The following is a 12314-nucleotide window of genomic DNA, read 5'->3' on the forward strand; positions in this document are numbered from 1 at the left end:
TATCCTAAGCTGTCAATTATATGCATATTCTAGCATCTGGTCCTGAGAAATAGGCAGTTTACTTTGGGAACGTTATTTTTCCAAAGATAAAAATAGTGCCCCCTAGTTTCAAGAGGTTTTAAAGAACAAATTCTTATTTACAAGGACAGTCTACTCCTTCCTCCCTGTGGGGAATTGAACACCGGTCTCCTGCGTGCCCGCACGACACAGGGATTCTTCAGCTAAATAGCCCAGTACTGTAAGCCTATCAAATGCTTCTCAAAGATGCCCTCTGGTGGTCGAACTAGGATTTAATGGCACCAGTGGTTCACACTTAAATAACGTGCCATAGAATTATGCGGCACCATGCAAGCTGCGACGCAGTATGCTGCAACTTTTAAAGGACGAACCACTTGGTCTGTTTGGAGGACACGGGGAAGATAATCATTGAAGCCTGGATGCAACAGCTAAGACCATCTGTCTTTATCCCTTTCTTCAGTACTTTACACTGAAATAATTTCTCTCTTTGTGCTGCGCTCCCTTTTATGTTCAGTGCCTTTGGTATACTAATAATGCACTGTAGGTCCGTTTGACATTTTAGTTAAAGGGAGGTTGTGTGAGAGTTTATTATTGTTTTAACTGTATTGATTTTGTGTGGGACTATTGACATTTGGCCAAGAATATATATTTTTTAACATTTTAAGGCCTTCTTTGTTTTGTCTATGAACACACTCATACACACCCCACTCACTCCTCCACTGGGAGGTAATACACAATATTGCAAATTCTTTAAGGTTTATGACTGGGTTCTTTCTTGTGAATTGTTTCTATGAAGTCGCCATTAAATTGCTCTGCCATTATTCTTGTATGAGGTATTATTGGATGGGTTGCCTCTTTGCTGTGACGTGTTTTATATGGTGTGTCTTATCCTTTCTCTCCACTGGCTATCTGGTAAACAGGCTACATTCTAGGCAGTCTCTTCTGCTGATGTGTTTGTGTCTGGTAGCAGTACTCTATCTATCCTACTATTTTCTTTTCGGCAGGGTTAATACCTGCCTGGCACACGAACAATTGTTTTTTTTTCATCTTTACCCCTCTCGAACAATACTGCTACAAGTTGAGATAGTAAGTGCTTTTGCAAAAGTCCGATGGCATCCATACAACAGTGTCATTATACTTAGACAGTGGTGTAAAGTACAGAAGTAAAAATACTTTAAAGTACTACTTAGATCGTTTTTTGGAGTATCTGTACTTGACTATTTATATTTTGGACAACTTGTACTTTTACTCCACTACATTCCTAAGGAAAAGAATGTACTTTCTACATTTTCCCTGACACCCAAAAGTACTCGCTACATTTTCAACGTTTAGCAGGTCAGGAAACTGGTCCAATTCACACTCTTATCAAGAGAAAATCCCTGGTCATCCCTACTGCATCTGATATGACATAAATACAAATAATGAAAACAAAATTGTGCTGTCTGGTTTGCTTATTATAAGGAATTTGAAATTACTTATACTTTTACTTTTGATAGTTAAGTATATTTTAACAATTACATTTACTTTTGATACTTCCGTATATTTAAAACCAAATACTTTTAGACTTTTACTCAAGTAGTATTTTACTGGGTGACTTTCATTTTTACTTGAGTAATTTTCCATTAAACATTCCTTTACTTTTAATCAAGTATGATAATTGGGTACTTTTTTCCACGACTGTACTTAGACCTACCTCATACAAAATGACAACAGTCAGAGAGAGTCAGTGCAAGGTCTAGTCAAAGTCACAAGACAATAAAAAGTTGGTCACAAAAAAAGACACAAAAGGAAAAAATAAATAAACCTATTAATATCACCTGTCATATCAATGTATTTTCTTTATAGATCATTTATTAACACAGTGGTAAACATGTGTGATCCTTTATTTACTTTGTTTGACGCAACTCCTCTTGGTATTACGTTTATGACACATTAACCTAACGTAGCAGGTGTAAAAGAAATGCCTGAAACTAAGAAGAAAAAAACAGTTGCGGGAGGTTCTCTTCTGCACTGTTCAACCAATGCAATAAATGTGGTGTAGGAGTTAAGATTGAGTGTTGCGTACCACAGTATCGTGTACCACAGAGTCGTCATACCCATATACCCTAGTGGTCAAACAAGAAAATGGTTCCAATCGTTTTTCCACCATCCATTTTTCCCATAAGGGATTTTAGAAACCCTTATAATAAGGGCTGTGTTTCGCGTAGGCTTACCCTGGCGTGACATTTTGATAACCATGTAAATCTCTTTAGGACAAGGGGACTTTCATCAATATATTTGCCTGTATTAAACCCCAAAAATGAAATGCTAATTAGCTGCTAATTTGGTTGTCATAAAAAAATTACAAATGTCATGGTGATTTGGATGAGACTGCCGAATCGAGGCAAAGGTTAAAATCTCTGGATTATTAACTAATGTTAGCTACATTTAGTAATTCATAAAATGGCTACATTTCTTTCAATTGACAATTCTGTTAACTGTCTTGTGCAAGTTTTAAATTGACTCAATGCCTGTTAGCAAAGGTGTCAGCTAGAGATGACCTGCAGGAGCTTGCAGGGATTTGTAGTCTTGCATGATTTCGACTTTGATGCTTATCAGCATTTTCGAATCTGAGAGTATATACAGCCGAATATACTGATAAAAGTCACCTTGTCCAAGAGAGATTTACATGCTTAAAACTTCACGCCGGGGTGAGCCTACACGAAACACAGCCCTTATTTTAAGTGTTTCTAATATACCTTATGGAAAAATGTACGGTGGAAAAACTATTGGCACCATTTCTGTTTGACCGCTAGGTTTTATGGGTATTATGACATCTCCACTGTGGGACTCTATAGGTGTCTCCCCATTCTTATGCTATGTTTGTGTACTAGTCGGAAATAGGAAACTCTGAAATGTCTGACTTGCTAAATTGTTGTAGTTATACACGTGCTGCGTTTAACCAGTTAGCAAGTCGGACATTTCAGTTTCCTAGTTCCGACTAGCACTTGAACGTGGCATTATTACACCTCAGTGGTGTCACCTTGTTAATGGTTAGAGCTTTGGGCCAGTAACCGGAAGGTTGCTGGATCGAATCCCCGAGCTGACAAGTTAAAAATCTGTTATTCTGCCTCTGAGCAAGGCAGTTAACCCACTGTTCCCCGGGCGCCGAAGACGTAAGTGTCGATTAAGGCAGCCCCCCGCACCTCTGATTCAGAGGGATTGGGTTAAATGCGGAAGACACATTTCAGTTGAATACATTCAGTTGGACAACTGACTAGGTATCCCACTTTTCCTTTCCATTCCCCTGAAAACCTTTTGGCCACTGAGGTATAATAAGAAAGGACTTGGCAGAGGCTAATGACACATTCATGTAGCTAAAGAAATCCTCTTAGAAAATAAACACACTGGGCGACAAAATACGAAAAAGCTCATAATGTTTATTAGTACAATTTTGTAGTTTATTGATTTCTCTAATGCCTCCCACCTTTTGATTCTCTTGTGAATAACATTTCCCAGTTTTGTTTAATTTTTCCTTTGTTTGTAAAGCACCCTTAGCAGGAATGTTAGTATTACTACATTATTATTGAATTGTTATTAGGCCTATGATTATGAGAATTACATATAGTATTTATTTTTATTATAATTATCGAACTAGCAATTTAGATAAATGAAGGGAATAACATTGTGGTGTAGTCTAAACTTGTGTTTTGCTTTTATAAACACTGTTGCCTCCATACCCATTCCACCCTAGACGATCGTAACAAAAACCCAGCCTGTGCCAACAACCCTGTGTCCTTTATCCCACTAATGAATACAATACACACGACACGACGGGACTCAATAAACATTAGACAGAGAAAGTATTCCGCTCAACTACTCAGCAACAGCCCCTCAAGTCGTGACGTGGTAACCAAGGCTCCTCGCGCGCTTTAACCCTGCTCCTGGAGACAGCGCGTGGAGCTTTCTATTCGCTACTCACGCACGCGACGCGTCTCATCCCACTTGGCGCTGTTGCTAGGCTTGCTGTTGCTAGGCTGATAAACATGGATTTAAACACTTTATCTGTCCTTCGGAGTTTGAATATTTCTCGACGTGAAGTGTCCAAAGACGAAATGACACATGAAATAGAATAAGAAGTGAGCGATTGTTTATTAGAATGAGAATGTTGGCTTTAAACGGTTAACCTTAATAAAAATGTGTCTTATCTTTTATCTTGTACAGTTGTAGCCTGTTTACGATCATCCTCGAAACGATGCGGTAGAGGAGTTTTTGGGAACGCCCAATTTAGAAACCTGCTTTCGACATGTTGAATCGGAGCGTGGTGATGTTGCTTTGATAGCGCGCACAGGCACTCCAATAAATTACATTTCTGAAATGAATATCCGAATGACATTATGTTCCTTTAGAATAAACGTGCAATAAAAGAAAAGAAAACAAACAATTAATTATTATAGGCTGTCACTTATTGCAATAAATGGGCTATATTGCGTTGTTTCATTTGAGGAATAAAAATATGTTGAAGTTCAAATGTTGCAGCAGGCTATACTAGCCTACTCTTGAGAAATAACACTATTTACACAGACAGGGCTACAGTTGGGGGATAGCAGTCGAACTTCAAAGCATTTCACATAACATGACACACAGACTTGATTAAAGGCCTACTGTACAATGTGGCCCTCACGCGCGTAAAGAAAACAATCGGTCCCCAAAAATAAAGACACAATAGAGCTACCAGAGAATTGTGAGATCAAGCCTATATCAAAAATGGAAAATAAAAACCACACAATTATTGGATTTACATAGAAAATAAGCCATTATTCCAAGCGGACTTGCTTTCTTTATTCTTTTCACTAGCCTATATAACTGAACAGAAATTACAAATAGCCTCTAGTGTAATATGTGTAAGAAAAACTTTGCTTAGACATTCTAAAATATTCTTGCATAAGTGTATTTAAAAAAAAAATTGTTAGAGCCAGAGAGAGACTTAAATAAAACATGTTCTGGTTCTCCCGGTCTTATCACTGACTAGAAATTTGTTGCCAAGCATTGCATCATTCCTTTCATGTGACTCCCATACGCCCCAAATTCGTCCTGGCCGTCTTATGACTGCATCACATCTTCAGGTCACATAAACTACGACGGAGACAACCAGCAACGCATTTTAAAGCCCGCCTTCACTGTAGAAGATAATTACTCATTGGATGTCACCAAGCAAAATATTTTAGCGCGTAGATTATGATTGGACCATCTGGATGTCAGTAATTTCATCGTCAGCTAATGGTATGTTTGGTTGTGTAAAAAAAAAATATCCACATTAAGTTCGGTTGGCTCACCTTATATAAACACCACCGGGAGTTTCCAAAAATCACATTCACTATACTAAGCCGAACAATGGTTAACATGAGCTATCACCAATCTCAACTAAAATATATACATACTCCGAACCCAAGACAGTCAAGAAAGCGAAATAATAAAAGAAAAAGGGTAAGTGGATTTTATTTTATTGTCTACAGTTTTTAAGAGTTGTTGAATGCCTTCTACAAGAGTTCTAATTTTAATTTGGCAGCTGATCGTCTCTGGCTTTCCTTTAGAAATAGGAATGTGCATGTTTTGGCAACTTTCCCATGTCTGTTATAGGAGAGCAGTTGCTCTAGTTCAATTATAATTGACAGTTGTTATATTTTTATTCAAGATTCAGGGAGGCATTTATCTGCTTATTTGACTTTGACCCCAAGTTGCGTTCTCTTTACCACGAGCTTTATCTCTCTACCAAAGTTTGATATCAGTGACAGCTGAGCTGTCAAACGCGTACATAACGTTTTGCAAACTTTTGTTTCGGTTTTATTAACTTATGTAGACTACTGTTATCAAAGACAAAGTATTTGTTTGATAAATGTATTGGATGTCATGTATCCAGATAGTATATAGGCTATGTGTTATTAATAGCCAATTAAATAAAACAAACACTTATCTGCATTGACAAAGAAGAATAAGGTCGCACGTCTTGCTATTTTGAGTTCATTGAGTTTCCTGTAGAATAGAATAGAACAGCTTTGTGTTCCCATCCCAGTATTCTGTACCCATTGGAGGTGTCAGTTTTCACCCTTGCTTTTGTTTCAATCGTCCCGTACTTTGATTCCATGACGTAATGCCTTGGCTTGGCTGGATGGATGGAGAGCGAGCTGAGACCACATCCGAGAAAAAAACACAGCCTACAGTTGCATAAATGTCACTTTTCTGAAATGTATTCGTCAAGCAATACATTCAAGAATAAATAGATACTGATCATAAAAGTATTCGTCAAGAATTGGGCTGCATTTATTGATTGTGGCAGAGTTGAAGGTACTTTAAATCCAGTTTCTCTGACCACAATAACGACTTTCTTTGCTCGATGTCTGTTGTGGTCAGACAGCCATGTATTTCCTGTGTTTAGCAAGTGGTTTCAAAGTACCGTTAACTATTCAATATTAAGGATACAACTGTATTTTTAGACCAAATATCTTCTACTCGGAAAATTGGATTTCAATTATATATTTTCTTTTTCATGAGCTAGTGTAAATCGAACTCAAGGAAGGATGTTTTGATAGAAATATAATTAATTGTGGACCTTGACAGACAGAGGGCGCCCTAGAACACCTACGGAGTCTTTGTTTACATGAGGCAAATCAATGACCTGATTTTGTTGTGATTTTCCCTAAAAAAATATAATCAGAACACGTGAAGCCAGTACACTAGTTTGTCAAATTATTGCGTTCGTTTTCTTTATAGAAAATCATTTGTATTGGCCTATTCAACATTTTTATGAATGTATTGTCAGCAGGTTGTTTTATCAAGTTGACTGCATCAGCTTTAATTTGAGGAGACGTAATGCCTATGGCTGCTGTTATACAATATGTTCCTTTAAGCAAATTCTAACATCTCATCACACTGTATTATGTATTTGTTACAATAATTGCCAATAATTAATGTCATGAATTCTTTCTTTCTAGACTTGTTGGGACAAATTATCACCAACAACCAATTGCCAGACTTGATTATAAGAGACTTTCAAAAGGTGATTCGCATTTCCTCATTCATTCTTTAGATTTCTGTGTTGTTCTGTCTATGGATGTTTTGTCTATGGATGTCAAGTTAACCTCATCATATTTATATTATATCAATGCATTTATTTTCTAGATTTTAACTTGATAATGTTTGAAATGTAGTCATCACAACATCTCATGTTTTGGGCTATAGAATCCTATCATCAATTGATTCATGCAGTACAGCCATTTGTCCAAAGAGTGTCACTATTTTACAATTTCATGAAAAGTGGATTTTTTTCACTAAATATAGAAATTATAATACCGGTACTTTGTTCGATTGTATATTTTTCTTCAACAATTGATAATTACAAACAACATGCTAACGTAGCCAGTTCTATTGCACAGCTCTTTCACATACAGCTTTCTTGGTAATATGTCGATCCCGATGTCTAGCCTACTGCATAGAAACCCCATAACGGTTCATACTAAAGATGCTATATTAAATAATTATTTCATCATTCTAAAACCAAACCCTCCTGTCTCGACATTATTTTAAAACCGACTCCTCCTTTCTCCACCACCATTCCAGGTCCAGTGTGTACCAGCGTGTGGCTGTGAAAGACTATCTGTGCGACTGAGTGACAGAGATGACTACCGAGTGGCTTCACCTGCCCCCTCCGTACCCCCCTGGTGTGGGGCCGCTGTGTGGTGCAGAGTTGGAGGCGTGGTATGAGGACCTGCAGGATATACTGGGATCAGACACGGGTGGGGCCAAGCTGACTCGCGCCCCTCCCTGCTCAGAGGTCAGTTGGGATTATAATTAGATTTTTTTTTAAATATTGATTGATTTATGAACAAAGTGATCGATGACTGATTGTGTTTTGTTTTTCTATCGGTTGTTGGTTATCCAAAAATGTTGTTTCATCTTCTCTTCTTCGTCTTCTCTTCTTCATGATGCAACTCTTTCAAGAGTGCTGATGTAAGAAGGGTCTTTGACATAACCGCTCCTCTATTTTTTTCTTCTCTTCTTTCTTTCACTCTTCCTTCCCCCTCTTCTTTCTCCTCTCTATATCTCTCTTCATAGAAAGAGACAGAGTTCCTGGATGTCCTGGAGAGCTGTTCCCTGACATGGCTGACGGACGGGGTGGGGGTGGGGGTTGGAGGGCAGGCATGGGGCGGAGGAGAGGGTGTCCAGAGGGTCACAATTCCGGAGGAGCCTCCTACCCATCCTCCCCCCTCCTCCACCGCCTTGTGTCTGAATCCAGCTGAGGAGAGGACGGAGGGGCCTAGGGACAGAGAGGGAGGGAGAGATGGAGCGGGAGGTTCGGGAGGAGGGGACCTGTTACCCCCAGAGTTCTTTGAGCTGCTGAGTGAGGGTGGGTTGGGCATGGTGGACAGTAGCTACCATCATCATCATTCCAACAATGTCCAACAGCCTGCGTCTCCCTCCACTAGTGAGGAGGATGAACACCCATGTGTCCCCGACTCACCCTCCTGCTCCTCCTCCGCCGCCTCTCCTTCCCCCTCTCTCAACTGCTCTCCTCCTTCCTCTCCTGTCTCCTCTCTTACTAGCACCGCTTTCTCATTGTCTCGGCTGGGCAAACGCAAGAGAGGCAACTCTCTGTCCTTCCCTTCCACCGGTTCGCGCTCATCCTCCTCTTCCTCTTCTGCGAAGAAGAGCAGGAGAGAGAGGGAGCAGGAGAACGAGAGGAAGGTGCAGGAGCTGACGGACCAGAACGAGAGGTTAAAAGCAGAGATAGACAGACTGGGAGAGGAGGTGCAGAGGACACGCAGAGCCCTGATAGAGAGACTAGTTAACACCAAGAAGTGAAGGAAGAAAAGCAAGGAGGAGAGCGGGATGAGAGGTAGCAGGATGACAGAAGTAGCACAAGGCAGAACATAAACATTTGGAATAGCAGGTTCGCGGTGAGGGGTGAACATTGGGGTGACCATGAAATGCATTTCTAGATGATGGTTAGAAAGAAACCAAAAGATACGTACGTGTTTTGAGAAGAAACTTAAATTATACGTTTCTTCAAAACTATGAGAGAGAGAGAGAAAGAAAGAAAGTTAGAAAGAACGAGCAAGTCAAAGGAAAACCATGGAGAGAAGGAACTGCAGCATTGCGGCAAATGTAGAGAGAGAGATAGACAGCATGTAAAGGAAATGGAGAAAACGGTTTACATGGCAGGTGGATCATGCAATGCCTCTGTTGAGACGTTAGTGTACTGTATTTATGTAGGGCTGGATTTTAGGAAGCACATTTCAACTAGATGGGTAGCAATTAGTGCCCATCACAAGCATTGTACGCTTGTGTAGCTCATTCAGTCTACTGAAGTGCTCAGTTTGAAGTACTGTAAGGATTAGTTAGAGTCAATTAATTGATTGAGGGCATCGATTCCAAAATTAAGAAATTGATCGGAAGCATCAACAGTTAACGCCCATCGCAAGCATTGCATGGGACTTGTTCATTAGGAATCAAATGGAAAGAGAATGTGGGTCTACCTGGACTCCTCCAATAAGAAACGCTGATAGAGGTTTTCTGTTGCAAAGCGCTTTAAAACTTTTTTGCCATGATGAGCTCGATCCTGATTATGGCGTTTTTCGCTTATCCAACATAGATCTGTTCAGTATGAAGTAGGGGATGATGAGTTAGATTCAATTGAGTGATTGAGGGCACCAGCGTCATTTCCAAAATGAAGGAATTGGTTGGAAGCTTCTATCTATGAAAGTTGTAAACCAACACCCATCAGAAGCATTCCATGGGTCGTGTTCATTAGGCACCAAACGGAAGACCAACTTGGGCTTGTTCATCAACAAACACTCAATTACATTTTCTGTTGCATGCCATATGAGACTGATTGGGCGTGGTTTAGATCATTCAGCCTAGTGAATGGATTTGTATGAACTAGGGATGAGTTTGATTATTGTATTAATTGATCAAGGGCGTTGTGATATTTACCATTGCTAGGAGTTTTATGGACTACTCTGCCAACGCAACCATCAATGAATTGATTCTGAAAAACATAGTTGGGCTCATCCCTAGTATGACGGTAGAGTGTGGAACGGAAACGCGGAGAGTGCATTTCATTGTCACCCTATTCTTTATCTAGCCTGGTTAAATCCGACTGAATGCTTTGCCTACCATTGTTCCCCAATGAAACAACAATGAAACATAGCTAAATCAGTTTGGATCCCAGGATATCCCTTATCTGCCAACCTCTAAAATCTAAGATGAATCCTAAATCCTGAACAGAGGCCAGCAGAGATAATATTTCTTGCATAGTTTATGAGGAAATATGGAGCTCAGGAAAGTTTGTCAGTACTCAGTGCAGTGTGAGTATGTGAGAATGATGATTGGTAGTTTTTCAATTTCTACTTTCGTATAACCCGCTGCAGCTTTAGTGTGTATGGATAGTTCTACACCTAGGACCCAGTTATTCTTCTTTCTACACTGACCTTTTTCTATCAAATTGACTGAATTTGGAGGTAGTAATATTTACAATGTAGAGCTACCCTGATTCACCTATATATTTGATATAACCATGTATTATACCTAGTTATACTGTAATATATACACCCTTTACTGTACCCATATTAATTTTTAATTTTATTATAAAAAATATGTATCGATTGGTGGTTGAATTAGAGGAAACTAACATCCATGTATTTTATTTCTGTTGTTACATGAAACATTATATTGTATTTACTTTATTATATGCTCACATTTTCTAATAAATCCTTAAAACAATTTCAGTGTCTTGAAATGCTTATTTGAACGTACTCCGGTCAGTTGACGAGAGAGAGAAAAGTGAGATGCGTGTATATTAAGGTCCAAACGAATGCTTAGAATTTTTTTTTTTCTGAATTCATTTTCCACGGTATTTGCAAAAAGTTACTTGTAGCCATGCTATTTATTTGATTGAATAAATGGGTAAGGGGGATATTAAACAATGTTTTTTATAATATAACAATAGTATTATATTTTTAAACATCTACCCAAACCTGACATTGATCACACACTGACCTATTCTGATTTCTGCATAGTGGCACTAGATTCTAGAACCTTAGCCTGGTGGAATCAGCACGATCGTTGCCTTCACCATTTTATTTCACTTCATGATGGATGTGGCGCAGTAAAACAGAATGGTGAATGCCAGCAGCTATCAGGCTGGTTTCTACCAGGCTACTAGAACCTTCTACTTTGAGAACAGACATGTAGAACTATTCTGATGTCAGAATATGCTGTAACAGTTTTCAATATTCCTGTCTTTGCTTACTGATCTGTCCTTAAAGCCAACACCTTTTCAATTCCCCCATTTTCCTCATAGCCCACATTACATTGTCTTTCATCCAGTCATAGACTTGTCTTACAGAAGTTATTCTCATATTTCTTTCTTAGTGCATATCTTGATCCTATTCTCCATTAAGGTAATTATTGAAATCTTACCTCCCTCTACTCTTATTTTCCTGCTTCTGTCTGTCTTCCTTCTCTCACTTCTTGTCTTTCGTAGGGGCAGGTTCAGGGTTCTTTCCCTCAGCCAAGGCTAACTGTGTCATGTTCTATCCTTAGTTCTGTTATTATATCTTTGTTTTAGAGTGGTCAGGGTGTGAGTTGGGTGGGTTGTCTATGTTCGTTTTTCTATAATTTGGGATTTCTGTGTTTGGCCAAGTATAGTTCTCAATCAGAGGCAGCTGTCAATCGTTGTCCCTGATTGAGAATCATACTTAGGTAGCCTGGTTTCACTTTTGAGTTGTGGGTGTTTATTTTCCGTGTCAGGGTTTGTGCCACACGGGACTGTTTCGTTTGTGTCGTTGATTCACGTTTATTGTTTTGTATTTCAGTGTTCATTTTGATTAAACATTATGGACACTTACCACGCTGCGCATTGGTCCTCCGATCCTTCTCACTACTCCTCAGAAGAGGAGTGGGCTCAGGTCTCCAACCTGACTCTGCCCCACTCCTCGTGCTTATCGGAAGAAGCGCAGTACTGGTCAGGCACCGTATTATGCGGTCAAACGCACGGTGTCGCCAGTACGCGCTCATTGCCCGGTGGGCAAGTGCCATGCGAGAGTAGGCATCCAGCCAGGGCGTGTTGTGCCAGCCCAGCGTGTTTGGTCTCCAGTATGCCGTTTCGGTCCACGGTATCCTGCGCTGGCGCTGCGTGCTGTGTCTCCAAGGCGCTGGGAGGGTGCAGTGCATTCTATGCCTGTGCTCCGCCCGTGCCGGGCGAATGTGGGTATTGAGCCGAAGGGAGAGGTGCGAGTGGTATGCACCAGAGCTCCAGT

At 39.9% G+C, this 12314-nt stretch overlaps 1 protein-coding gene across 1 annotated transcript; it reads left to right on the forward strand.

The window, feature by feature from the left end:
- Positions 1–5314: 5314 nt before the first annotated feature.
- LOC110527691 (DNA damage-inducible transcript 3 protein) lies at positions 5315–10776 on the forward strand. The gene is made up of 4 exons (XM_021609132.2): positions 5315–5484; positions 6990–7054; positions 7615–7828; positions 8110–10776. The coding sequence occupies exons 3-4, from the start codon at positions 7673–7675 to the stop codon at positions 8854–8856; spliced, it is 903 nt and encodes a 300-aa protein (XP_021464807.1). The 5' UTR covers positions 5315–5484; positions 6990–7054; positions 7615–7672; the 3' UTR covers positions 8857–10776.
- Positions 10777–12314: the final 1538 nt, after the last annotated feature.

This window comes from Oncorhynchus mykiss, chromosome 7 (genome assembly GCF_013265735.2).
Source record: "Oncorhynchus mykiss isolate Arlee chromosome 7, USDA_OmykA_1.1, whole genome shotgun sequence".
Lineage (NCBI taxonomy): Eukaryota > Metazoa > Chordata > Actinopteri > Salmoniformes > Salmonidae > Oncorhynchus > Oncorhynchus mykiss.

What these genes read in the sequence shown, in the direction of transcription:
- LOC110527691 (XM_021609132.2), top strand. Translation starts at nt 7,673, where the DNA reads ATGACTACCGAGTGGCTTCACCTGCCCCCTCCGTACCCCCCTGGTGTG. An exon ending in GCGCCCCTCCCTGCTCAGAG is followed by an intron (nt 7,829 to 8,109) that starts GTCAGTTGGGAT and finishes CTCTCTTCATAG; the next exon opens with AAAGAGACAGAGTTCCTGGA.